Source organism: Manis javanica, chromosome 2, assembly GCF_040802235.1.
Source record: "Manis javanica isolate MJ-LG chromosome 2, MJ_LKY, whole genome shotgun sequence".
In the NCBI taxonomy this organism is placed as follows: Eukaryota; Metazoa; Chordata; class Mammalia; order Pholidota; family Manidae; genus Manis; species Manis javanica.
Genome location: NC_133157.1, coordinates 114,241,328 through 114,269,236, shown reverse-complemented (window position 1 = coordinate 114,269,236; position 27,909 = coordinate 114,241,328). Strand labels below are relative to the sequence as shown.

The 27,909-nt window shown below is 52.8% G+C and overlaps 1 protein-coding gene across 1 annotated transcript; it reads left to right on the top strand.

Moving 5' to 3' along the window:
- The first annotated feature begins 5,016 nt into the window (after window positions 1-5,016).
- Window positions 5,017-8,648, top strand: LOC140847807 (kelch-like protein 29). Its single transcript, XM_073229162.1, has 2 exons — window positions 5,017-5,231; window positions 8,024-8,648. The coding sequence occupies exons 1-2, from the start codon at window positions 5,174-5,176 to the stop codon at window positions 8,593-8,595; spliced, it is 630 nt and encodes a 209-aa protein (XP_073085263.1). The 5' UTR covers window positions 5,017-5,173; the 3' UTR covers window positions 8,596-8,648.
- Window positions 8,649-27,909: the final 19,261 nt, after the last annotated feature.

Genomic DNA, 27,909 nt, shown 5'->3' with positions numbered 1-27,909 from the left:
TCCCAGGCTGTGCTGTCCTGCAGGTCCCTGGTACAGGCACATCCACATCCCATCTTGTGGGTGTAAATTCCTCAAGGGCAAGAACCGAGCCTTGACTATCACTATGCGCTGGTGTCCAGAGGTGCTCCTGGCCCAGAGTGAGCACAGAAGTACTGTCAGACCCGTTAAACTGTGGTGGAGACTGGGGAACTCTGGGCAACCTTGAGAGGAGGGGTCTCACTGCTTTGAGGGCTGGGCCAGCTATGCACAGTGACGCTCAGCAGAAGGCAGTCCCCGCTAGCCCTGTCAGCACCACACAAGTGAGAGACGTGTTGAGGTTGGCATATTCCTGTCTGTGGAGGCAGGGTCTTCGGCAGGAGAGGGACATGGGTGCTGGCATTGTTGTCTCCCTGAGTGGAGGCCCACATGAACCCAAAATTGAACTATGGAGCCTGGCTCTGTCCAATATATCTAGGCTGGAAATGCACTAGCTGCTATGGGGACCTTTGGTGGCTGCTTTGGTCCAAATCCATCTGCCTTATTGAATCCTGCCTAGCTTCATAGCCCGACACCAGCCCCATCCCTTCTGGAAGCGCTCCTTGACTTCCAGGCTCCATTGATTCAGCTCTTCTGACTGCCTTAGGCAAACAGTGCAAGAGGCTGTGTCATGGGGCCCACGAGGCAGGAGGGGACCTCAGCATGCCACATCTTCCAGTGCTCTCAGGCACACTGGTGGGGCGTCAGCAGCCTCCAGCAGCCTCCAGGCAATAGTATTGGGGCCCCAGTGCACAAGGCCCCCACAGTCTGGAAACCTCTTCCCAGTGAGAGGACTCAAATGTACCACATTGCCCAGGCGCACCAAACACTTTCACATCTCTGCTCTATTACCTACATCATTCAGTCTGCTGAACTGTGCTCTGTGTTCTCATGTATTCATCAAACCCAACAGTGATGAATGCACCCACTGCTGGCCACGCTATAGCTCAGAGACCCTGCCCTAGTGCGTTCATTGTTCCCCAGACACCATTCCAGATCCCTGCTCTCACGGAGCTGGCCCACCAGTACATGGCCACTACAGGCCCTGAGAGGTGATGAGCTGAGACTGGGATCGTTGTGTACACAGGGCAAGGGGTGAGAACAAGTGAGGCGTCATCTTTCAAACCTTCCTGACTACCCAGGATGCTGCTTGCTGATATAGCAAGTAGAAAAAGGTGTACCCTCTAGATGAACAAGTCAGCAAACAGCAGCCCATCTGGGCTATTGCAGCCTCTTGAGTGTGCTGCCTTGGTAAGCAAATGGTGCTCTGGGGGAGAAGTTCCTCTGTGGCCCGAGCGGTATCAGCCCCCTCACCTCACCTCCAGGCATCTTTGCACAGTGTGCCACCTGCAGCCCCACACACCTTACCCTAAATGGAGCAGGGCCCCAAGTGCAGCTCTGCAGGTGACGTGTAACTGGGTCTCCCCAAGTTGGCAGAGCACAGCCCACAGGCCCTGTGGGGCTTGTTGCAGAGTGGAGGTCCCCAGCCCATGCCACCGCCTCCCAGAGAGCTTCATCCATAACGGATCGGGGTCTTTAGTGTTCTTCAGTCACTGAAAAAAGCAGGATGCTGTCAGCCACCGTAAAAATGTGACCTTTGAAAATTTACAAGAGCTTAGGGTTTAAAAGCGGCTGTGTTAATGATGCATCCTATTAGCATCTCATTAAAGGGAAGCAGAGAGAAGGCTGCTCAGCCAGATGATGGGCAGATAGGGCCACTCTGCCGTGCCCGGCAGGAGAAGGACTCTCCTCATCTGTCTCTTTGCCAAGTGCCATCATGTCATAGGAGCAGCATGGCCAGGAACACTGGGGAAAGGCCAGGTGGCCAGGGGGCTTCACTGAGGTGCAGTGATGGCAGTGGGAGGGGGCCGGAGGAGGCTCCCTCAGACCTGCCTTCCTCCCCAGCCTGCGCTGTGCTACTGATTGGTGCCTGGCATTCTAAGGGTCGGCAGACCCCTGGCAAGACATGGAACTCAGCTGGGGGAGGCCTGGCATTCGGGCTCGGGGCAGCCTGGCAAGCCTTTGGCGAAGTTGCAGATTTTGGGGCTCTCTGAACCAAGGAAGAAAGGTTGAGCGGGAGCTGAGTTCAGAACTGGAGCCACGAACCCAAATGCAATCTCCTCCCCAGAAGCCTCTAGAGATCACGTTTCCTCTGGGCCCAGAGCCCTTTGCAGGCGGGGCTGACTCACACCGCCAGCGGCAGCTGTCCTCACTCACCTGGGAACCCAGGTACCTCAGCAAAGTGGGCATGTTTTTTTCTGGAGGGAGTGGAGGAAGAATGTTCGTTTCATTATCTTAATAAAATAAATAAAAATTCCTCAACTGCAAGTAGCCCGTAGCTTCAGAAGTTGCTAGTGCTGCATAGAATAACAGTGGCCTTATTTGTCTTCCCTAAAGAAAAAGAAAAAAGACTATTCCCCTCTTACAGCAGAACCAGTTTCCTGCACAGAAGAATTTGCTTGTAATATTCATAGACAAAGCCAGACAGCAGGAGGGTTGCAGCTGCACCCAGTGGCTGCAGCTGCTCAGCCCGCCCCCTGCGCACTGCCAGCTTCCTTCTGGAGGCTAATGTGGTAGCTGAGTGCCCACTCCGCTGGGAGCAGCGGCTTGAGGGCAGGGCTGAGCTCCAGTCACCATATCCCCAGGGCCTTGGGCAGGACCTGGCACAGAGCAGGGGCCACGGTTTGTTTACTCAACAAACCAACTTAACCAGCACATGCGCAGAACATCCTCCTCTAACCAGAGGAGCTGGTAGAAGTGTTCTGGAACCAAGGGCCTGCGCCCTTGAGAAAGTGCAGTTTTTCAAGTTCAAGGACTCCTCCAATTTTAGGGCAAACACTGGAACTCCGAAAGTCTGAGAGTTCAGAAACTAGTTACCCACTCTTTGGGAGGAGACCCCAACCCCCTCTACGGTGGCAATGGCTGCTTGCAAGGGCCAGGGCCGGGCCTCTGACTTTCCCGAGCCTTCTCCTACCCTGTCAGGGTAGCAGGCTGGGACCCCGAGGCGGACTCAGTCGGGGAGAATGGTGGTGAGGGGAGGACCCTGGAAACCAGACCTGCCAGGCTTGGGAGGCGCCCAGAATAGGAGGGGCTGCAGCGCCCCCTACCAGCAGGAGGGGTTTCTTGCCGTCAGTGAAGGAGGTGCTGGTGAGGAAGCTGGGGCCCCATCCAAACCTCACACCCAAATGGGGCCCTGAATGGAACGTCATCCAGGCCCCTTCCTCCTCGGAGTCTCTCAGTGGGGGGTCGCAACCTCCACACCTCTGAGCCCCCTAGCACCCTGGAGAACCTGGGAATACAGAGGGGGCTGCAGACAGAGCACACTGAGAAGCTATTTAGAGAGCACTGTACAGCCCTGCTGTTGTCCACAACCGGTGAGTGTGGCTAAGTCCCAGCCTCCCTCACCCACCCCCAGCTCCCATCTGTCCCACAAACAGAAATGGAGCAGAGACCTCTGATAAGGAAGCTTGTCCAGTGAATTGTTCTTTCCTCAGGAGATTCAACTCTTTTCCTTTGTTTCCTGCTCTGTGCACAGAAGCTCGGCATCTGAAAGGCAGGCCAGAGATAAAGTGCAGCCTAATGCAATTAGCTCAGTGCAGCCTGTGATCCTAATGTGGTACGGCTCCACTCCTCCCAGCAGGCCCAAATGCAAGCACTGTTTGTCAACTGTGTTATGCATCAGAACCCCAGTAAGTGCTGTCCACCCTCCTATTGCACTACCTCCCCCCAGAGCCTGGTGTGGGTCCAGTACAGTCCCACTGGTCAGTGAGGCCTGGTAGGGGGCCTGACCATCAGAAGCTTCCATCGGAAGACAACAGGAGCATGGCCCTCACCTGAGGGAGGTCTGCAGGTACTCCCTGAGGCTCTGTTGACTCTCTGTGGCTGTCCCTGCTGGGCAGCCATCTGCCCCCACCCCACCTCGCCCTTCACCCCAAACCCGGCTGGGCTCCAGATGCACACCTGGGAGCTTTGAAAACTTCCCTAATGCTGAGACCCACCCTCCCTCGCATCCCAGTAATCCCAGTCCTGGGCTCTCCAACATGTTTGGGGGCTTTTTTAAAAATTTATCTATTTATTTATTTTTGCTTATTATAAATCATGGTAATGGCCATAGGAGAAAATTCGGCAAATACAGAAAAGTGTAGACAAGAAAATAAAAGTTAGCTGTAATCCTCTGACTCTCACCCAAGAATAACGTCCCTGCTAATGTTCTTTCCCTCCTGTACATACTGTTTTATATGGTGAGGTTATACTTGTGTTGTTTATGTTCTGCTTTTCTCCTTTAACATTGTAGTCTAAGCTTGTGGCCATCTCATTAAGAGTATCAGTCAACGTGATTTTTAATGACTATATGATACTCCATCATGAGACTGTGGCTCAGGGAGACCAGTGCTGTGCTACTGTTTTTCTTCCTGAGGTTCTCTTTCTCATTTATCTAAATATCCAAATTAAAGAGTGAGAGCCTGGAGCAGAGGGCCTGCCTCCTTTCTGCATCAAGGAACTGAGGGTCCTGGTGAAGGTGCTCCCTGCCCTGAGCTGCCCTCCACAGGCCTTGGTCCCCACCCTCCCAACACCTCCCATGGAGTGGGACATTTGAGGCTTCAGAGGCTGGTGTGGAGTCAGGATGGGGTCCAGTGGTGGCACTTTGAAGAACTATCCCCTCACATGTCAAAGGGCTGGACACCTAGTGGCACTGAGCCAGTGCTGAGAACACGGCTGGTGCCCAGCACATGACCGTGATGATTGTGGATTACTAACAATCCTAAGACTGGGAGATACTCACATCTCACAGCACAAAATACTTTTCCTCTGTGTTGGCACAGATGGAATGAGTGGCTGCAGAGGGTGGCTGGGGTGGCACTGGGGTGGGTGCTCCTGGGGGTGGGAACTTAGCTGAGGCCACAGCTGCTCCCACTGTACTGGAATGCCCTGTGATCTCCCAGTGGACTGGGTGGGAGCCAGGCCTCTGCTCCTGGTCCCAAGGATCAGGCAGCAGGAGACTGCTTGGGGGATGGGCACCAGGGCAGTGACCCTTGCCAGGCTGTGCTCACCCTCCTGCTCTGCTTCTCCCCAGGCCTCTGGCATCTCCAAAGCTGACAATCAGTCCCAGGGACTCACAACCAGCATCCGGTGGGGGCAGACGCCCATCAATTAGTCCATGCCCTGGGACACTGATGAGCTGCCCTCCAAACAGATGAGGAAGAGTGACAATCCAGGTGTGTGCTTCTCGGGCAGCCAGAGACACCTGCACCCAGCGCTGGGAGGGATGAAAGGCCTCCGGGTGCTCTAGCTCCTCGGGGAGTCCTGCCCCACAGGCCTGCAGCAGCCAGGACCTCAGGCTGGGGGCGCAGGAGTTGGGGGGGCCACTGCGTGTAATTCCCTGGGCAGTAACTGTGTCTCTACCCCTTTCTCTGCTACTCAAGGAAGCTTTGGGGAGGGCAGGGAGCTACACTGATATTATGAGTGCATCTGTATCTGCTCCATGTTATTCTGAATGGTCATTCCCAAACCTCAGTGCGGTTCTGCCTTGCCAATAGTTAATGAGAACCAGAATGCTCCCTCTGCCCAAGATTGGGGGCTTGCCACCTCCTTCAGCTCCCAGGCTTTCTTTGGATAGCTCTAACCATAACAAAAGCCCTCCCTGTTATTGCCCATTGACCCCAGTCCTCCCAGAATACACAGAACACATCTGCTTGGTGCTCCACACCACAGTCCTACAGATCTCTGGAGACCCCACTCCTCCACCTCCAAGTCTTGACAAGATAAACACCTCAAGTCCTTCAGCCATGCCCCAGAGCCTGTGGCTTCCAGGCCCTTTACCTCTCTCCACATCCCTCAGGGCCCAGAACCCAGCACAAAGATTCCCCCGGTGGTCTAACCAGTACCTCCTTTGCTTGGATCACTGAGGCCTTAGATGACTTCTCACATGCCAGGAGCCACATCACATGCTGTCTCGGCAGTAAGACCCAAGGACTCGTGGTGGCCGCTCTGACCCCTTTCAGCCCCTCACGGTCTGGCTTAGTCAGTTGGGTGTGGGGACCCAAGGGCAAGATTTGTCAACATCTTCCTATATGACTCTTAGGATCACTTAGATTCCAGCTCTCATTGCTGACCTGTGCCTAACCCTCCCAGCATTATGACACCTGCAGTTCTGGTTAGGATATCTCCCATGTCGTCATCCAGATCATGGGCAAAAATGGTGAGCAGGGCTTGGTGCACATCTGAAGAGAGCTCCCTTCAGGTCTCCAGCTCCTCTGGGCCATTCGCAGCTCATTAATCAATCACCTCCGTGGCACAGCACTTCTGTATCTTCACTACAAAGTTATCTGAGATCTTACCAACTGTGCTCTGATGCATTTTTCCAGGCTCCCTGGCAAATCCTGGAGAGAACTGAGCTTAGGATAACATACCTTGTCCTTAAGATGCCAAACTGACCTGCATTGATACCACCTCCTCTTCTTCAGGCTTGGGGACAATACCCCTTAGCAGCCCATTCTTGCTGGTGCTGCTTCACCAACATTCATCAGCCTCTTGTTTTCTCCAACCTCTCTTGTTATCAAAACCAGAGCTGTTTGTTGCATATTTATTATGTGCCTCATTTTGGGTGTTGTCTTGACGCTCGTAACAACCCTGTGAAGTTGGCAGTATTACTGCCCCACTGCTGATGAGCAAAGTGGTTAGGGGGAAGCTTGTGCCTAAGGCCACCCAGCGAGCGAGGGGCAGAACCAGAATGGCCACGTTGTCTGTCTGACTCCAGGCATGGCAGTCCAGTGCCATGCTAACTGGCTCTGCCTTTGGACAACTGCTCAGGGACAGTGCCCTCTGGGGGTCTGATGGTCGCCCCACCATCACAGTTCCTGCCCTGCCTTGCCCTCCCTCTCTGTGAGGGAGGCCCAGCCCCACTTCTAGCTTCTGGGGCTGGGTCCTGAGGGTCCATGGCGCCCACTCTCCCCTCTCTCTTGCTCAGCCTTCCCTCCCGCGGTTCACACTACCACGCAGAGAGGTCACGGAGGCCAAAATGGCATTTGGGTGATGGAGACCTAGACCGGGGCTCATTAGCTCAGAGGCAGCCCCAGTGGCCTTTCCTGACACGGTACCTTCTGGCTTCACTCACAAGCCTGCTCAGGTCACCCCAATGTCAGCTCCACTCAGTGCACCCTGGGCCCTGCCCTGCCTGAGCTCTTCACAGCTGGCCTTGGACCTTGTATTAGGTCTCAGGAGGTTTGTCGGGATACCTTTGTTCAGCCACCATTTCCTTAAGAGCCCAAATGGACTTCCCTTGCTTCCCCCAGGGCTGGCCCTGCAGAGGCTGCTTAACACCGAGGCAGGTCCCCAACCAAGGCCGAGCAGAGCAGCCCCTACTGGCCTCCCCCCGCCACCCCTGCTCCCCCTCCTGCTCCTGCCTTGCTTGGCTCTTGTGCTCTCACCCTGCCCAGCAAACAACTACTATCTTCACAAGACACCTTCCTTTCCATCTCCCTCAAACAGCTATTCTCCAGAAAGCAAAAATGCCAACATTTATGGAGCATTTGATGCACATGCCAGACACTCTGCTGGGTTTGTTTGTTTGTTTTTCAAATATATTTTCCTCATTTAATTCTTCCCCGGGGACCTATGAGGCAAGTGTTGCTAGTTCCATTTAACAGATGGGAAGGATGAGGCTCAGAGAAGATAAGCAACTTGCCCAGGCTCTTAGCTAGCAAGTAGCAGAGCCCAGATTTGAACCCAGATCACTTTGAAGGTGACTGCTTTTTCTCTCTGCTTTGTGGCCTCTCTGGTTCTCCCGGGCAGATCATGCTTCCTCCTCTGAGCCCCCACAGCTGTCTGTTCATACCAGCAGCACTTACCCTGTGCCACCATAACCATAGGGTCCTGATCTGAGCATCCTCGGACTCAGGGGTCTTGTCCACCTCGGTGACCTTGGCGCCCAGCCCAGGGCCTGAGGCAGTCGGTGCTTGCCGAGTGAATGTACACCCAGCAGATGACATCTTTTCCATCTCCCTTGCAGGCACAGGGCCATGGGTGACCACGGTGGCCGCCGGAAGCCAGCCCACCCTGATCGCACACTCCTGTGGAGTGGCCCAGCCTCCCACCTTCAGCCCTGCTGTGAACGTCCAGGCCCCGGTCATTGGGGTGACCCCTTCACTGCCTCCCCGCGTGGGGCCCCAGCTCCCGCTGATGCCTGGCCACTACTCGCTCCCACAGCCACCCTCCCAGCCACTGAGCAGCGTGGTGGTCAACATGCCTGCCCAGGCCCTGTATGCCAGCCCGCAACCTCTGGCCATGTCCACGCTGCCCGGAATGGGGCAGGTGGCCCGCCCAGGACCCACTGCTGTGAGCAACGGCCACATGGCAGGGCCCTTGCTGCCTCCACCACCGCTGGCCCAGCCGTCTGCCGCCCTCCCCAGCAATGCCCCCACCACCAATGGGCCACCCACGACCAACTCAGCCCAGGGGCTGCAGATGCTACGGACCATTGGCGTGGGGAAGTATGGGTTCACCGACCCCGGGCACCCCAAAGGTAAGTCCTGGTGCCACCTGCTCCCTGTGTGCCCACGTCTGTGCCCCGCCCCCATGTGATCGCCACGGCACAGCTCAGACAGGAGTGTGGTTCCTGAGGGCCTGTGCTCGCCGACAGCTCCTCCCTGGCCTCCCCCGACCTGGAGGCCTCAGTGGGGCCTCCCCCTCCCAAGACAGCCCGGCCCCAGACAGAGGCAGAGGGGAGGGAGGGGCGAGGCGAGGACATGTGAGCCGGAGAGGAGGAGGGGAGGGCGGAGTCTACAGTCCAGGCCCCTTCCACCTCCAGTCCAAGCCTCTCTCGCCACTGACCCCAAGGCCAGACCAAGTACGGAATGAGCAGGAACCATTGGCTCTTCTCAGGCCTCCATGGAACAGTCCTTCAGGGGGCCTTCTCCACCTTCCACCCATCAGCACATTCGGAATGTGAGCCGTGTCCCTCCCCAAAAGAGCACCTTCCTCGTGTTGTTGGACAGGAGCGGCCCCCGGGCTTCAGGTGTGCCTAGGAGACACTCCCAGACCACCTGAGCGGCCTGAAGGTTTTGCGTGAGGACCCAAAAGTGGCTCTGTGTGGCTCCAGGAAACAGCACTTCTCGCCCGACCTTCAGTTAACCCCTTTCCCCAGCCCCAAGGCGATTTTCAGGACAGATCCCTGAGAACAGAGCCCGAGGGGTGAGCCGCTGCCTGAGGTCAGAGCCGAGGGCACCAGCAAACAGGCTTCACTCCTGGCCTGTCTGAGGGTCTGTCCAGCTGGAGTGCAGAAGGGGGCAGGAGGGCAGGGGGCACAGACCCGATGCTGGTGGGGCTCATCTCCCCGACTTGCCTTCCCTCAGAGCTCCAGACAGCCAGGCCCCTGCTCCTGCTGAGCGGATAGGGGCGGCAGCCAGGTCTGCACCCAGGTGAAGGCAGGAGGGGACGCAGTGGGTGCTCTGCCCTGCTGGGGTCTCCAGGCCGCCTTTGAAAGGGGAGAGTAAATGGCCCTAAGAAGTGTGGACCTCTGGGCACGACTCCTCAGCATCCCCAGGTACAGCCTTTGCGATGGCATCTCGGGGGCCCTGCCTCTAAGCAGAGCAATGACTGCAACTAGCCGTTCTTTCCTGCCTGCTCCCGTGAGTCTCTATCTTTATCCTTTTGAGCAATTTTCAGGCCTTGTCAAGCATCCCAACAACAAAGCCGTGTCTAGATCTCCAATGGGTTTAATTCCCAATCTGATTGCACCCCAACTGCCTTTGTTTTGGAAATCAGCACTAGTTTTAAATGACAAAATTACAGAAAATTACATCTAAATTCTGGTAAACTCTTTGTTTAAGATCTTTTTTAAAAAAAATGACTAAATTGATTTTTGGTTTGAATTGCTTTGGTTAAGCACTCTCTCCCTTTAACAATAAAACCTACACCAGTTCATATGCTGCCAACTCTGACATACTGGACACTGAGTGTCCCAGCCACTCCCAAGACTATGCCAAAGCCTGAGGCACTGGGTTGGCTTCCCATGAGGGGCAAAACCCAACCCCAGGGGTTCTCCTAGGACTGATGAAAGGCCTTGCTGATCTGCCAAGTTTCAAATACACATGTAGGAAAAAGACTTGTTCTTTGCACATAGGTAACTGGTAACTAGCCCAGATGTGACTTGAGTCCCTGGTTTGTTGCTTAGCACAGAACTGGGGTGTGCCTCCCCAAAGCTTTCGGGCATAAGTGCCTCTCATCATTGTCAGGCACCTGAACCAATATGATCAGGAAGACACAGGTGGTAGAGATAGGCCCCTGCTGGCCCCTGTGCAACTGGGCCACCAGGCCATTGTAGAGCTGTGCCTATAGAATCTTTGTGGGGCTAGAGGGCATGAACCATCCTCTGTGGTGGGCCCAAGCCTGCAGATAGAAGGGTAGAAGAGAGAAGGCCCATGTTGGGGTTCCCTTTTCCAGCCCCTGTAGAGTAGACTCAATGTTAGGTGAGGGCCGGGGCTGAAGTGGGCCCAGGAAGTGTCCACGGCCCCACCTCCTACTGAGCCAGTGAGTTCCCCCCAGATCCGGTTAGTGACAACCGGTGACCTGTCCATCGTGCTGATTTCCATAGTTTTCCACAAGCTGGCTGCTTCCGCAGAAATCTCATTTAACTCGCCTCTCTGTTTACGGCCCTCATCAGCTGATCTATTCCCTTATATTTGCGGTGAAGAAAGACAATGAAGCATGTATATACTAATGCCTTCAAACGCAAGCCTGGCTGGGGTTTTTTTTTTTTTAAGTAATTTCTCCTTTCATTTTAAAAGCCTTAATTGCTAAAGCTATAATTTGTCTGTCAGATCTAATGTCAAACAACGGCATTTTTTTTTAAAATAAGAAATCCGAACTTTGAAACCAAATCTTCGAAACTTGCCATGTGAAAATCATATTCCTGACAAGACCACGTGGGTTTAGATTTGGGTCATTTTAATTTTGCCCCTGGGGATTTTACATCTCCAAAGCCCAATTGATTTCACACTCGTAAATGACAGACAGCTAGCTCCTAGTGGGAATCAGGAGGCACTGCGTGATGGCATCAACACGAGTCAGAGCTCCACTCTAAAAAAAAAAAAAGAGCTTTCCTTTTCTCCTGTTCTCTGTTTGAAAGCTTGCCCAGCATTATAATAAGATTCGCCATAGAACTCCCTGAGATCTAGCTCATTAAAGTCCTGAGATTTTTCCTATTATTGTTTGACGTGACAACCTGGCCTCTCACGGGGTTGGGTAATTATGGAGAAAGCCCCTCCATGAAGAACAGGTCTTGCCAGCCAAAGGGATGGGCCACCGATATTTTTAGACTTCATTAGTGCCCTGATTTAAAATTTCACATTTTGTTTCTTGTAATTATCTTCCAATTGACTGAGCTGAAATTTCAGTTGGGGCTATGTTAGTCTGCTTTCCCAAAAAGGGCACTGGGACTTTAATTTAAAACTTAACCAATTGAGACATAAAGGTGGTGTGGAAATGCATTCTGACTTACAGTAAGTCAAGCGATTGTCTCTCATCTGTGACTAGAGAAGCTGGTTTGCATGCAGTTCACTTTAATGAGTGTTATTTAAATGCATTGAACACATATAGATTTTCTTAAGAAACTTACAAGATAAATCTTTCTTCCTCTAAGAACAATTGGGAGTGGGAGCAATCTGTAAGACTTCTTTTTTTAAGATTATATATCAAAATCTAATTAAAATAGATTTCATGTGTACAAAGTGATAAGGGAGGAAAAAAGAATTAGTTTCATTTGAATCCTGTTATAAAATACCTGAGCTCTTTGCCTTGTTGGATTAGAAACCCTGAGCTAATCCATGGGCAGAGGTAGGGTCAAATCAGGTCTTGTGAGACCTCGAAGTATAATGTCACTGTACAGGCATCACGTGAGCCCAGCTGGTGTGTATCTCAGCAGAGGTACAGGCTACTGATGCCATTCTTTCTATCCCCTACCTCCTTTCACAGAGCATGTTTGGTGGCTAAGAGGGTGGCCAGAGACCTCTTTTTTTTAAAGCCCTAGACCCCGGGCCCAGTGGTGAGCTGTGGAAAGGTCATTGCATTTTCACCTGCATGTCCAGGGAGAGGGAAGCCAGGCTGTACTGCTCCCACTTGCTTCTGAATCAGAAAGCAAAGTCCAGGTTGACTGGAAATGGGGAAGCTTGTCTCTTCTGCCTTCAGATTTCATGGGCCTAGAGTGAGGATGCGTGAGGATCCCTAGGGCCAGGAGCCATGCCGTGGGGTGTGTGCAGCCCCTATCTGTGGGTCCAGATCTCTTCCCTTCCCATTCTTGCCCCTGGATCTCCAACGTGTAGAGCTCTGTCTTCACACTGCCTTCTGCCTGGACAGCAGCTGCCCAGTGTCCACAAATGGCAAACACAGGATCTGGTCAAGACACTATGAGGCATGATGAGCATCTGTGTGACTAGACTAAGTCTCCTAACCTCTCAGAGCCTCCCTTTCCTCGTCTTTAAAATGGGGTGTCAATACCACCTTCATCTGATGTAGAAGATGGTTGAATGAGATAGCTGTCATGAACATAGCATTGTGCCCTCTTAACACTGAAAACCATTGTTCCTGTCAACACTGGTGCCAGGTCTGGAGAGATCCAGAGAGAGAAGTTATTAAAGGAATGGAAAGCAGGACCCCCTCCCCAGTGCAGAGGAGATGGAAGAAGCCCAGGCTCATTTACAGAGCTGGCAGCCCCTGGTCAGGCAGCTTAATGAGACTGCCATGTCCCCATCCCTAAACAGAGTGGCATTCATCACCTTCCTGGTAGGGGTATTCTGGACTGTTCTTCCAGGCTGTGGAGCCCAGCACAAATCTCATCAGTCCCCGCCCCACCCACTGACACACCAGAGCACACTACTCCCTCTGCACCTCAGTATTCTGGGAGGAGCTGGAAATACATGATAAAGCTGTTTGTCCACACCTGGCTGGCCCAGAGGCACAGACTGTCCACACTGAAATCATCTTCCCACAGAGCCCCTCTTCCTCTCTTTGTCTCAGAAATGATATCATGGACCCACCCAAGGAGTTCAGAGTTAAAGCCCGAGTTGTCCTTGACCCACCCTTATTCCCCTTCTGCCCTGAGTCTGAAAATTCCTTTGATTCCTCCTTTTCTGCATCTCTCCTCCCCGAGTCCCCAGCACCACTCCCCCTCCAGGCCCCCATCACCTCTGACCTACATCATAGCCTCCAGGCCCACAGGCATCCCCTCCGGTCCAGAATGCAGCCAGGAGGCAGGTCAGGTCCTGTCACTCCCTGTGAGATGCCTCTACAAGCCCCTGCTACTTTCAGGACTGTGCTCAACCCCTCACATGCTGCCTCGGGGTCTGGCTGCCACCTGCCTCTGCCTTCATCACCTGCCATTCCACTCGCAGGCTGCCGGGCAGCCCCTTGGAGTCCCAGTGTGTGTGCGCCTTAGCCAAGTGCCTTGCCTGCAATACAGTTTGCCTACTTCTGTGCGGTTCTACCCCTACTCCAACTGCGCTTGGAACAGCAGGGACTCCATCCCAATCCCATGTGCCCCGACCCCATCCCGGACGGCACTGGGAGATGCACAGGAGGCATCGGATGAATGAAGGCACTGAGCACAGCCCTGGGAATTACCCACCCAGGTTCAGTGGCTTTCCTTCCACTGCCTCTTCCCTTTCTGTGGCGAGGGCAGGTTGGTACTCGAGGCCCCGAGCATATAGGAAAGTGCCAGGGTGGGACTTCACTCTGGAGCTGGTCACCCTCCCCATACCTGTGCTTCTGGGAATGGAGGAAGGTCTGTTTCCAAGTTCCTCATGTACCCAAATTCCTCCACCAAAATACATGCCCCAGGGCCTGTGGTGTCTGAAACTCTGCCTCAGTTCCCTTAGCAATAAAGGGGACAACAGTAGAAGCTACTTTTTACAGTTGCTGTGAGTTTCATACGTAAAGCCCTCAGAGCGGTGCCTAGCACATCCTAACCACTGTACAAGTGTTGGCTGTTATGATGTGCGCTAGCAGTACCAGGGCCACCTTTCAGAGCCTGTGATTTTTCAGAGGTCCAGGGTAACGTGGCAAAGCCAAGGGCTGATTTGCCCTCCAAAGTCTTGGAAGATCGTGCCAATGTCATGGTGTTCCAAGGAGCTAGTTCCCCAGGGGTGCACTCTGACCAGAAGGAAATGGCCTCCTCCCACTGCCGTGTCACCATGGTAACTGGAGGAACAGGCTGTTACTGAGACCCATCCCATAACTACAGGAGCTCTTCGTCTTGGAAGGGCACCTCCTATGGACCCGCAGGGGCTCTCAGCATCCTGTGAGGGTCATCAGGGTGCCAAGGCCAGTGCAGGGGTCCTCCCCCAGGGCCCAATCAACAGATGGGACAAATAGAATCATGGCGCTCCTGTAGACCATCCAACCAAGGCTGCAGGCAGAGGGCGTGGTGAGGAGCATGTGGCTGGCAGCACGGAAGGTGGCCAGGAGCCCAGATGCTGCACCAGACTGGTTGGGTAGGATTCAAATTCTGCTCCCCACTAACCCAGTGAACTTGCACTAGAAAACTGCTGTCTCTAAGCCTGTTTATAGATCCTTATCTGTAACATGGAGATATAGTAGTTGTGCTTTAAGGATTTAATAATGTACGTAAAGTCTTAACACAGTGCCTGGCACACAGCAAGCTCAGCACATTAGCTGCTGTGACACTGCTGGTGCAGTAAATTCTAAGGAACGCTGAAGAAGAAACACTGTCCGGAGCACCTGTGGCTCAGGACAGTCACTATTTCTAAAGCAAGGTCTTCCATAATCTGACTGGTAAAACCCTCAACACAGATCTGGAAAGCCACAGGCCCACTGTTACCCTCACCTCCCTTCCCAGCCGCAGCCCCAGCACACACCCTGGCCCGAGCAGCGTGTGTCTTAGCCTATGCAATCTGAAAGGCCGTCTACACGAAGTCTCTCCTCCTCACCTGGACACTGCCTGCCCCAGCCCTGGCTCAGAAAGCCCTCCTCCCCTCCATACGTCTCTGTCCTCAAGGGGTTTGTTAATCATTAATTGGAGGGTGTCCAGGGCTTCACGGTTTTGTTAACAGATCGTTTAAGGATGAGTGAACCAGGCAAGCAGAAAGATGCAGCCAAGGCAGCCAGACCACCAGAGGTGTCATCTGCAGAGCAGGTAAAAAAGCACCCCTGCCTGTGCACACCCCTCTCAGGGACCTACTGCTCAACAGGACGCAGGTAGAGTGAGGCACCCTGTGCTCTCTCCTCTCTGAGCTAAGCACACAGAGCTGGGAGAAACTTATGGGCTTTCAGCTCCAAATCTCTGCTGAGCATCTTCATGGTCAGAAATCCTGCTCTGGCCATAATTGGCTCTCAGGCAGGGCCAGAGGAGTCAAGACACCAATGGGAATGAGAGGGATCTTCAGACAGGAGCAAAGGGAGGGAACATTCCCTTTCCTTAGGCTTCAGGAAATGGCACTGACCCACAGGAAGTCAGCACCCTGGACCCAAGCCCTGTCTTCTCTCAGGGGTGGTGGCCTGCACAGATGCCAGCAGAGATTACCACTAGATTCTAGATCAGTGACACTCAGAGGCCACTTGGGGCCTGAGTCATGTCACCTCCTTCCCTGCTGCACCTCCAGACATTCATTGAGCACTAATGTGTGTAGTATTAGGCACCTACTGTTTACAGACCCCATGCTTGTGCTCCATACAAGTCTCGGCTCCTACTAGATGTGAGGCCCTCTGGTGACACCTACAGTGTTCCAGACACCATGCCAGGTGCTGGGAAGGTCTCCCTGAAGGAGCCTGCAGTCCACTTGGAGAGACCAGGGAATGCCTGCAATAAGAGGTTCAGGTGCTGGAGAAGAGAGCTCCATGTGGACTGGGCTTCTAAAAGCAGGCAAATGTTGGAGGGGAGGGGAGCGGAAGAGAAGTAGTTCTATGTAGTGCCAGATCTTAGAGAAAAATGCTTAAGATAAGTGACAGCATCACAGAATTATGATTTCTCAATAGATTCATCTATGCTGGAGTTACATGCACACACTGCTTCTCAAATAGCTCATGGGAACCACCTGATTTGAGACAGGCTCAGCCAGTGATTTACACTTAAGGGCCCAAGAAGTAGGGTCCCTGACCCCTTGGCACACAAAGTCAGGAAGCCTGGACGTGCCTCCAGCTTCCCGCTTTTACCTTCACAGTGAGTCACGGCCGGGTAAGGACCCAGGATCTTAGGATGGAGTCCAGTTTATCAGTCCCCAAGGCCATTCTGGTCTTGCAAGTTGAAGACCCCCTTGGTCCGCAGGGGCTTTGATCTGAGTAGGAAACCCCTGAGGGCCATTAACCTCTGGCTGGGTGTGACAGTGCACAGAGTTAGTGGTGAATCTCCTGTTGCCTGATCACCACTCAGACATACACCAAATGCTGTCTTTGCTAAGAAATGCATATCCAGTCAGGCTGCCCCCTAGGGTGTTTTAGCTTCTGAGACTGGGAATGAACTTTGAGAAGGGGAGAGCCAGACAAAGGGGTGGCATACCAGCTGCCTGTCCCCGTGTGACAGGGAGGTAACCTCGAACCTTGAAACAAAACTGGAGAAAACATGGCACGACACTGACTTAATGAGAACTTATTTGATTGAAATTACATTCCATTCAGGAGCATAACTCACGATTCTAGAGATGTAAGAGGTAGAAACAATGCACGCATAAGTGTTTTAGGAACACAAAACATCGTGTAAATTGCTTGAAGAAAAAAATGGCCGGAAGGTCACTATCTATTGAAACAGTTGTCATTGCCTGATTTCTTAGCATAACTCTTTTTTTTAAAAAAGAAAGCTGTCTTAGAGGAAAGCCCAGGCATTTATCAGCACATCACCAAGAACATGCTCTTTACTTTCTAGCTCTCCCAGCAGCCTTTGAATGGCCACACAGTACATTGTCAACTGTCTGGTTTGGCCCACTGGCTTCTCACTGCCTTTTCCTCCCATCTTTCAAGTGACCTCCCAGTGTTGTCCCAGCTCCACGTCTCCGAGGACACATCCCAGTTTTTCACCACCTTCTGTATGAGTCTGCTGGGGCTGTCATGGCAGAATGCCACAGACTGGGGGGCTTAAACAGGAATTTATTCCCTACACTTCTGAAGGCTGGAAGTCCAGATGAGGGTGTGGGCAGGATTCCACTGAGGCCTCTGTCCTCGGCTTGCAGGTGGCCACCTCTCACTGTCTTCGTGGCCTTCCACTGGTGCACACCCCTGGTCTCTTCCTCTTCCTATGTGGATAGAGTCCTGTTGGACTAGAGTCCCTTCCCATGACCTCATGTACCTTTAATAACCCCTTACAGGCCCTATCTCAAATTAAGTCATTTTGGAGGGTAGGGCTTCAACACAGGAACCGGAGGGGGACACGGGTCATTGTACATTGCAGGCTACATGTCAGTCTGATTGGCAAATGGAAAGGGTAGGCCCTTACCACATGCACAGTTACTATATAGTTACAATGTAGGACTTAACTGTGGATATTTTCAGTGGTTTATAGCTATTTGAATCTTTTCATACATGCACCATTACTATTTTTACCATAATTCACCTATAACCTGCTCCCTCTGTTACCTATTCGCTAAGCACTGGCTCTATTTTCCATTATTAGAATCCTCCACATTTGGGGTTATTTTTTTGTTTCCATAGACCCTTCCTGCCTGGAGGTGTCCCAGAAGTCACCTAGCAGAAGCAAGAATCTGCCCCCCACCACTGGGGACTAAGCAGGGCTACCAGTCGCTGGACGGTTTATCCTGTTAAGTGGCAGAGCACGGTCTCCCGTAACTCTCATGGTCCTGCCCTTGGGGGCCATCAGGAGCAGAGCTGGTCTCTGTTCTACAAGAGAGCCCTTCAGATGTTTGAAGATGGCAGAATTTCCCCTTCTACACACTAAATGTCTCCAGTGACCTCAGTTATTCATCCTGTGAAGAGCTCTTTTACCACACTGGTGTCCTTCCTGGTCATGCTCCAGGTTGTCAAAGTGCCTTTTAAAGTGATACCAGGTGACAGGCTGGGCAGCCCAGGGGAGAGGGAACTGTCACCTCCTTGGTCTTGAGCATCACACTGTAGATATTCTTACTTTTCTATAATGATCATGACTTATTTTGTAAAACACACACACAAACCCAAACTGAGAAAAGGAAAAAAAAAACCCTCAAAAGTCCTACAATCCACTACACTGGTTTCTCTGCAGACCCCTTCCTGCTCTTTCTCATCAGGATCAAGATTATTGCTCACTCCTTTCTAGAAAGCCTCCCTTCATTTCTCCACCTATTGCCCCTGTAGTCTGGCTATGGCAGAAAGTGTACCCTTCCACCGAGTTCTTAAAAATTATTTCCTCTTGAAGTCTAGGGGTTAGATGTCCCCACCCAGCCTACCCCACCCCACCCCCAAGCTGGGCTTTCTTAAGCAACTCACACACACACCCCTATTAGTGAGAATTTACTCCTAAGCAACAATCCATTCCCCGCCCTTCCATCCTCCCAATCCCACAGCCCCCACTAGAGTGAATGTCAGCAGGGCATATTACCTTCAAGTTATTTAAAAACCCCTACCTCAGTTTACAGCTGAGGAAATTGAGGTTCAGAGGTGTCACCGAGATACCATATTACCCCAAGAAACTGACTTGGGGAAAATCCCCTGTGAAACCGCTCCCACTGCCTAGGTACCCTGTATAATTATTTGATCTGCTGCTAGGAGTTCTTTGTCCTGAAAGCCTTCTCTGTCCCACAGACAGAAACCAGAGACTAGACTCAGCGTGTGCCGGGCTGCCTCTCCAGGCCCTGCCCATGGGGCGCACGGAGCCAAGCCACTATGTCAGAGCAGCACATCCCACAGGGGCAGTGTGCTCGCTGACACCAGCTCCACAGGTGTGAATGGGAGGAGATGAGGGACCCCACACATGCACACTTGCAGGGGGCCAAGTCATTGGCACCAGTGGGCAAGGTTATCGACGGCCCTGGGAGGTGGCTTGACTGGGAGGAGACATGGTCCAGGAAGAAAAGGGCAAGATAAGAAGGACAAATTCTCTGACTCAGGCTGTGTGGGGCTGGCGGGGAGGGGCAGACTTCTGGAAAGGCTGGTTCAGCGCTTTCCTGAGCACAGCATTGCCCTCCAGGTCTCTATAAATATTGGTGGGTTTTGTTTCTGTTATTTAATTTGTGGCTTTCAAAAAATTGCCCTTCAGTATTATTTCAGTAAGTTGAGGTCCACTTAAGGAGCCCAGCTCCTTCCTGGGAACATGAAGTGGTCCACCACACTTGTATACTTTAGTCCAGAGTACCTTCCAGAACCAAAATGGTGACCCAGTTAGCATGTCTGGGATGCCTCGCTTTCCATTCAAACCCCAGATAAAACCTGCTGCTGAGGACCTGGGAAGCCCCAGAGTTTAGGAAATGCCCTATGGTGATTCTGAAGGCACCTGGTCCATTTGGCCATATGAAAAGGCAAGTCTGAAAAACTATGATTGATCCAAAAATAATTCCTATATTCTTGGCCTTTTTTCTGTATGAGAATAATGATTGCTTTCTCAGACTAAACAACAGCTTTCTTAGGCAGGGTGTTTTTGGTGTAGGCAATGACTTGAGGATTCCTAATTTAATGTCATTCATCCCAGAGAGTGAAGGAGATGTGTGGCTTCCCCCTGGGTCTTTGCAGTAAGGACACCAACTTGGACTATAAAGCAGGCCCCTAACAGTATGGGCCAGACACCCTTCCAGGGACTGGCAGTCAGTGCTGGTAGATGCAGCCTTATCTAGCCTTATCCACTTTGTGGATGTTTTACAGTCATTATATATTCACTCTGTACTTAATCCTGGCAGCTGCCCCCATGAGGCAGGTTTGTAGATGGAAAACCAAGGCCTTTGGGTAGGACGCTTGCCCAGGTATAAGTGGTAGAGAGGGAGTGGGAGTCAATATCACAACCACCTGCCTCCAATTCCCTCTCCACCATATCATACCTCAAAGCTTCCAGTTGCAGCCTCTACTGTCATAAGGCACGTTTTGGCAAAAGATGGGCCACAATGGCCATTTTATGCCTCCTAAAGTCATGTGTCTGATATTTATCAATACAAATTAATGATTCTTAAGAGTCTCGCCTCATCTCCAAAAGTGATGCATGATGGATGGGTGGGTGGACTTAATCCCCAGGCTCAATCTGTCCAGGACTTTGGGCCCTTTGAAGAAGCTGCAGACAGCGCATTGGCCACCGTGGAAGCCACTGGAGCTTGGGAGTCAGGCGGCCCTGGAGATTCTTCCTGTTGCTATACGGCCCATACCTTGTACAAAGTACTGCCGGTGCTGTAAAGTTAATGGAGCCAGTCATCCCACAAAGAGTTAATGGAGCATGCATCCCACCAATTCCATGCAAAGGTGATACGTCTTTGAAGCTAACGGGGTCTATTAATGAGCTTATGACCTTTTAAATGAATGAAATTCTTGAAATCTACCAAAGAGCAGCACACCCACTTAGAAGCAGTTATTGACACCTTGCATCTGTTACACATGGATGAGGGGCCACCAGGACAGAGCTCTGGCTGGGCTTCCTGCTGACATATAACACCACCTTCAGCACCCTGGGAGCTCAACAGATGTCGTGTCTGGCCACCCATTCTTGTCCTTGGCAATCCCCCAGTCAGCCCAGTACAGCCACCGGGACCGGACAGCTTCATGGTAAATAGCCCAAGGGAGAAAGTGATGAAACTGAAACATGGATCTCTTGAAGAGTGCCCATTCCAGGCCTCAGCCTCCGTCCCAGCCTCAGGATTAGTTGGGATTGGTTCACAAGAACACAGCCAGACTGCCAGTCCTTCAAAAATGTCCAGTATGCAGGAAGAACTGGTGCTGGGTGGTTGCTAGGCTCGGGGAAGGTGAGCAGACACAGTTTCCAGGAAGTGCAGACCTGGAACTGGCTGAGTGGAAACACACGGTCTGGCTGCAGACTGAACAGGGACCCCCACACCATGGCCCTGGGGCCCCCCGAATATGCACCAATGCTCTGCCCAATTTCAGTCTCCTCCCCAGTAAATGCGGCTCACAGTTGCTAAAGAGCACAAAGTTGTATTTGTTGTGCCCACAGAACATCTGCTGAAGGCAAAACTTGTGTTTATAGCTCTTCACTTCAAGAAACTGGCCATGTTATAAAAAGTAAGAGACCATCTGCCCCTGTTCTGGACCCCAGCACCTCTTGGGAAAGATTTCTGTGCAAGAAGGCAGTGAGAAGTCAGCATTGACTTCAGGGAACTATTTTGAGGCTGAAAAAGAATGTGACTCCCACTGAGGGGAAGTCGAGGTGGCAGATGAATGCGGGCTTTGTGGGGGCCATGAGATGGCAGGTGCTGGTGGGAAGGAGGCAGTTGTGGTCCCGTGGTGCTGCCCAGAGTCACCAGTTGTGCAGAGGACCAACTGGGAGGACTGAGGGACATGAGGGCAGGCAGGGCAAGGACCAGGGGCCATCGGAGCTCCAGGAGAAGGTGTGGAAGGTGTCATGGTCTTTTCGTGCCCCTCTGTTGCATAACATCAAACATCATTCATTTGCATTCCTCCACCAGGCATGTCTGGCCTTTCTTATTCAAAGGGCCCTTGAGGACAGTTCTGCATCTTGGGGACTACCTTTAGGTTCAGTGAGTTCCTTCTGGTGGCTGATAATTGAGAGCATTCTTCCAGAGTGCACAGGATTTCCATCCGCCTCTAGTTCTTGAGCACCAAGATAGAAAGTCGGCTGAGAAGCCAGGAGCAGCTGGTGGGCCCTGAGGTGTTGCTGAGGTGAGCATGAGAATGGGCTTCCGGTGGGAGGAGCTCCCCTGGCTTCCTGGCCACACCCTCTCAGGCTGGGAGCCCACTGACTGCACATCCCCAGCGGGTCTGTCCGTCTGGGTTTCAGACTAGGGCTGTGTCAGCTCATTGGTTCTGAAACAGTCGTTTCTTCCACCCCATCCCCTGGGAGAAAGCTGAGTTTCAACCAGAATCCAAGCAAATTCCAGAAGGCCTTGTTCTGTGAACCTCTAGGCTTGAGGCTTATTTTGTTCCAGACCAAAAGCTGCAGTCTCAGCTTCAGTTCTGGGGTGGAAAGTCAGAAGTGGGGTCTTCTGAGGACACCTCTTGTTCCCTTTTCCTCTTTGTCCCTGACAGGGTACCCCCCACCCGCTTATCCTGGGGTGAATGAATTAAGAGCTTTGTCTCCATCCTCCGGAGGGTTTGCAAGTTTTCATCCACATTCTTAAACATACTGAATTCCCCCCAGCTGGATGCACGCATTTAGATTCTGAGGACAAGGCAGTTCCTGGAGCAGCGTATTCAGGGCTCCCAGAATCTTAAAAAGTGACAGTCCTTTTATTTCTTGCCTCTTCTCACTTCTCTTCTATTCTTATTGATTTCTTTGGGCACATAAGAAAACACAGTAGGCAAGGCCTGCTACTTCCATTGAAATAATATAGTCTGCAGTCAAACCACACACCATAAAGAAATAATTGCAGCCTGTATATATTGCTAATGGACATCTCTCAGCAATTCCCTGTCTCATAAGCTTTAAACACATACATTAGTATAAATATGCAGAAATCCCCATTCGGGCAAATTACTCTGCATTTCTGAACAGAAGGAAGATTAACCATGTGCTGATATCTTTGAAGGAGCTCAGCAGAGCAGGAAAAATTCACTAGCCCTCTGTGGGAGCGAGCTTGGGTCCCAGTGAGGCCTCAAGAATTACCTGGAGGCCTGGCTGGCATCTCCTCCTCCCCTGGTCCTGGGCTCCCCTGGAGCGCTGAAGACTGGGCCTCGGGAGGAGGGGACTGGCCACCACCTGGCAGGATCCACCTCCCCTGGGGTCCTGCTTCTGGCTCCAAGGCCCTGGCAGCCCAGGCGCAGAGAGCATTTCCACCTCTCATCTGCCTGACAGACGCCCTCAGGGGTCATCAGGCACTGAGGTAAAAGGCCCTGGGGAGGTTTGTAGAGGCAGAATTACGACCAACCCCAGGACCTATAATCTCCTTTTCTCTGGCCCTTCACACTTGGTCTCCTCCCCTCACCCTCCTACCCTCCCCTGCTCAGTGCCATGGAGGGTCCCACACTCCACAAAGGCCAGCACAGGGGTGAGGGGCTCTGTCTTCCAGAGCCTCAAAGCAGGGTTTTCCCTGGGATGAGCAGGGGAGGTGGGCCAACCTCCGAAACTGCGGGCCAGGCTTGTTGTCAGATGTGGGTGGGTGAGTAGTATGAGCTAGTCAGGAATCTATCTCCACAGACCAAGGGAGCCTGGTGCTCAGAGGTCTGGATATTCATTTCCCATGTGCCCGCCTTTCCCACAGTGGAGTTGAACTTGGAGGGGGAGGAACTCAGCATTTCCCTTCCAAGGCAGAGGAAAGGGATGCTGCCGCCTCACAGCCTTGCCTATCTCAGTAAAGTCCAGACAGGACCCTAGGAGACCCCTGTAGCGAGCCCCTCCTCCTCTGTCCCAGAGCACCCCCCCGAGGCCAGGGTTTCTGAAACGCCCTGATCTTCAAGGCAGATCTCTGAGGCCCCAGCCGCAGCCAGAAGAGGAGGCGCTTCTCTACTCAGCTAACCCCAGCACACGCACAGGCTTCGCTCACGCTCTCACCAGCGAGCAATTTGATGATCTATTCATGTCTGTCTCCCCCTACTTAACAGTGAATGACTTCTTTAGAACACCCCCGCCCCTGGCCGATTTAGCAACTGAATGTGGAATTTTAAAAGATACCACCTTTCTCAAGACCCTTGCCTGCCACCTACCAGAAAATTGTCACACACAAGAATGAAAGAAATCTGTTATGACTGTGATGTGAAGGGTGCCCCCTGGAGTTGTGCAACATGAGCAGCCTGACAGCCACTTACTGAGGGCATTACCTTCCAGGTGCTCTTCTAAGCATGCCACACATGCTGACACATGTATTCTCCCCAGTGACCCCTTGAGGTGGCTGCTGTTATGACCCATTTCACAGATGAGGAAATGGGCTCAGAAACATGGAGCCATTTCCCGTGTTTACCCAACTGCTAGGGACAGACTCACAATGGAAACCAGTGCTGTCTGGCCCCAGAGCCTTGCCCATAGCCCCCCCTGCTCTGTAATGCCCCCGTACCTAGCCCAGGTCGAGCCCTGAGGATGCCCAGTGTGTTTTCACTCTAACAGCACGGAAAGGGCCTGGCTTCTGGCCCAGTCCAGCCCTCACCCCTACACACACTGCACCTCTGCCTCCCCATTTGTAGAATGAGGAACTGGGTGCAGAGTTGCAGAGGTTCAGGGACACTGAGTCCCCATGGAGGCTGCTGAAGGTTATCCTTCTGCCAGACCTGAGGACGCCCCCTTATAGGACCCATGCTGTGCTCAGGACTGGGGAGCGCCAAGCCTCCACAAGGACTTCGGGCCTGTGAGCTTTCCTTTCCCAGGGCCTTTCAGACTCAGCCCACCTTTACCCACCCTCATCCAGGCCCTCCTTCCCACCTGGCCAGCCTCTGCCTCCCCACCTCTGCTCTACTGCCAACTCCTCGGGGCTCCCTCTGCACTCCCCTGCCTTCAGACCTGCCCCCTACAGCCACTCTGCAGGCAGAGGAGTCTTTCTAAAGCTCCCATCTGACCAGGCCCTCCCCTTACTCAAAATCCCTGAGGGGCCCCCACTTCTCACTAATCTCCCTCACCTGTCACTCAAGGCTGCTGCTCCCCTCCAGCCCCATGGGCTGCTCCCACCCTTTGACTCCTGGGGCCCGGCCCTCAGGGCCTCTGCCTCATGAATGACACACTCATCTGAGCTTTTGAACTTTGCTCACAGTGCTCCCGCCCCTATTCAGACCTGCCTTTAGCCTGTTCCTCCTCCAGAAAACCTCCCCAGACCCCCAGACCAATGCAACTGCAGGCCTAAGTGCCAGCCTAGGGTGGACATGAATGCTCTCCCCTGTGACTCCAAACAGGGGGCCCGTAGGGATGGGGCCTGGGCCAGAACCCAGCCTAGTGGGGGCCCAAGGGTGAACAGTCCCCTGCCTAGGAGTGTACTGAAGTCCCATCTAACTCACCCAAGGTGTGGCTCTGGTCAGCTCCAGCTCCCCCCAAGCCGACACTGGCCTTTGTCCTTTCTGACTCCTGAAGGTGCTCCCACCCAGGCTGATGCAACTTGTCTTCCCTGGGGAAGGTCAGGTGTGACTCATCAGGATCCCCCAGCCACCACCCCTAGGACCTCTGCAACTGCCAAACGGCACAGAGAGCACTCCTGAGAGTTAAAGAAAACAGCTGTGTGTCTGGCAGACAGTTCCAGAAAGAGCAGAGAATTCCAAAAAAGTGGAACCTTCTGTCCCAACAAGAGCTACTTCTCACAGCCAAAAATGGGAGAGGGGCTCACTCAGGTGACTGTCTTCTTAGCCTCCAACCCATGAGGTTCCAGCCCCCTGGGAATCCAGCTTCACCCCTGAGGGCAGGTAGCAGTGAAGGGTCGATGACAGCAGTCCAGCCAGCCTCTGATGCAGTCAGGAGGGCAGTCCACACCCTGAATGCACAATTCATCCAGGAGACCCTCCTGAGAAGGCTCCAGCTGCATCCCAGCCCCCAGACAGCGGGCCCCTACACTCATCGGAGGGCCAGTTCCCCACCCTAAGCTCTAGCTGGGGCCTGGTGGAGCCCTCCTAGCATTGGGGCATGAGAGGGGGAACATGAGTATATAACCAATCGCAGGATTTGATGACTGACGCAGAAGGACATGGCGTTACCACTGGGGAGTAGCAATCCCCCCATTGGCCCTTGTCCTGGGAAGGAGCTCCAGAAAACATGAGCAACCCTCCAGGCCCACTAGGAAGAAGGGAAGAGAGGTGATAAGTCATGAGACTTGAAGCTCTGAGAAGCCATTTGCTGGGAGCCTTGGGACCTATTACAGCCAAACGCATGACTGAGGACACCTCTGCGTGACTGCCCAGCCCTCATGAGCTGAACCACACCTGCCCTTGAGAAGGAGGAGACAGACAGAGAGGTCACCAAACATCCTACAGAACCTGTGCTCCACAGAGGCAGGGCTTTTGATCTGTGGATGTATCCCCTGTGCAGGGTACATAGTAGGTGCTCAGTAAATATTTGCTGACTGTATGAGTGAACAAATGAATAATGACTATAGCTGAAAGTGCTCGATTCACCCCACAGTGCTGTGGGCACAGAGCAGGGAGGGTGGGAATCCAGGGAGATAGGGCAGCTTGAGCAAGGATGTAGATGTGGCTCCAGAATTAGGACATCATTAGGTGAGAGTCATCCAGGAAAAAAACATCTTCTTTCAGGCGTCATCTCCTATGACTGTGTATGCCTTAATTCAAATGTTCTGCCCTTTGTCACACTGTCTCTTGTCCAGACACTTTTGCAGGGTTCAACCTTATTATCTTACTATTGCCCACTAATCACAGATAACCAACTTTTTGATAGATCCTTGCCCTGAGCAGGACCACATCAAGCTCCTGAGCAATGAACAGAATCCTCTTTCTTCTGAAGGCTGTGATCTCCGAGATTTTGGCCATATAAGCCCTTGGCCATTTGAAGCCTTGGCAATTCCCAGTGTTGCCCAGGGCAGTGCAGCTTCTGGTCTGTGGCCACAGAGTTTGCCAGCCCCACCTGGGGTCCGAGGCCCTCCCGATGCATCCTTCCTTCCCTCCCTTCTGGAAAGCTTTAGATCCCCTCACCACCCCAAGTCCAGAACCCAGGCCCTCAGCTGACTCCAGCCCCACCACCTGTGCTCCGACTTTGCTCCTCCCACCCAGCCTCCACCCTCCTAGGGATTGCACACTGCTGGTCCCACCAGCCAGCCCTCCAGCTTACCTCCAGAGCCAGCTCCACTCAGCCCTGACCGCTGACATCACCTCCTTTTCTACATATGGCCATTTATGGTGCCCCCTGGACCTGGGTCTCACCTTTCCAAGTGACCCCTAAATCTTCCTAGACCTCTGGGCCTGCCCTGCCCTGCCCTGAGGAAGACAAGGTAAGCAGGGAGCGAAATACGGTGGTTTAAAACTATAAAAGCAGGGCTTTGAATTAAGAGGAGCTTGACTCAGATCTTGCTTTTGCCACTCTTTGGCCAGCGACAAGTTACTCTCTCAGAGCCTCATTTCCCACGTCTGTAAAATGGGGACCATCTGTCATAGAGTTGCAATAAAGATATAATGTAATCAATGGTTTTCAGAGGTGGGTGGCAGGATGCATGCACCCTGAGAGCTTTTCTAAACGCGGGTGTTTCCTCGGCCTGTACCGTCCCCCCATTGCCCCCCACTAGCAGAGGGCGACGGGGGAGGGGACACTGGGCGTTGATGAACGATAGGGAGTCCGAAAGAGGCTGAGCGCGGCCGGTATAATTTAAGTACCCACGGCCCAGTTCCTGACACGTGATAAACAAGCCAGAAAGGAGCTAGCTTCTGCTCATTGGATTTTAATGTCGAGTTCCTAGTCCTCGCCAGCCTTAAAGCCCAGCCCACGTTCCAACACTAGCGGCCCCGGGGCCGGGGCCCCGGGAGAGGGCAGGCCCCGTCCCGCCCCGCCCCGCCCCGCCCCCAGGGACGTTTAGGGCCCGCCCCCCGCGCCGCCGCACGTGCCGCAGGGAGCAGCGAGGAGCGCACGCCGGAGGTTCCCCAGCGCGCGGCGGCGGGGGCGCGTCTGCGACGCCTATTTGCATATACGCAGGTTGAATATTTATAACTTCTCTTCAGCCAGTTCCAAGTTTTTGATGTTTTAAAGTGACTTTAATCTGAGCCTTCTTTTCTTCAAATGCGCTTTTGATTTCCGGAGTGATATTATACATGGATGTGAGCTATTGACTGAGCGATCGCCCTTGTGTTCTCAACGTGCTGATGCTGAAAATCTGCGATATAAATAAACTTCCTCTGGTAGAATCATTATAAAGCACAAGCAGCAGAAATTTATGGAAAGAA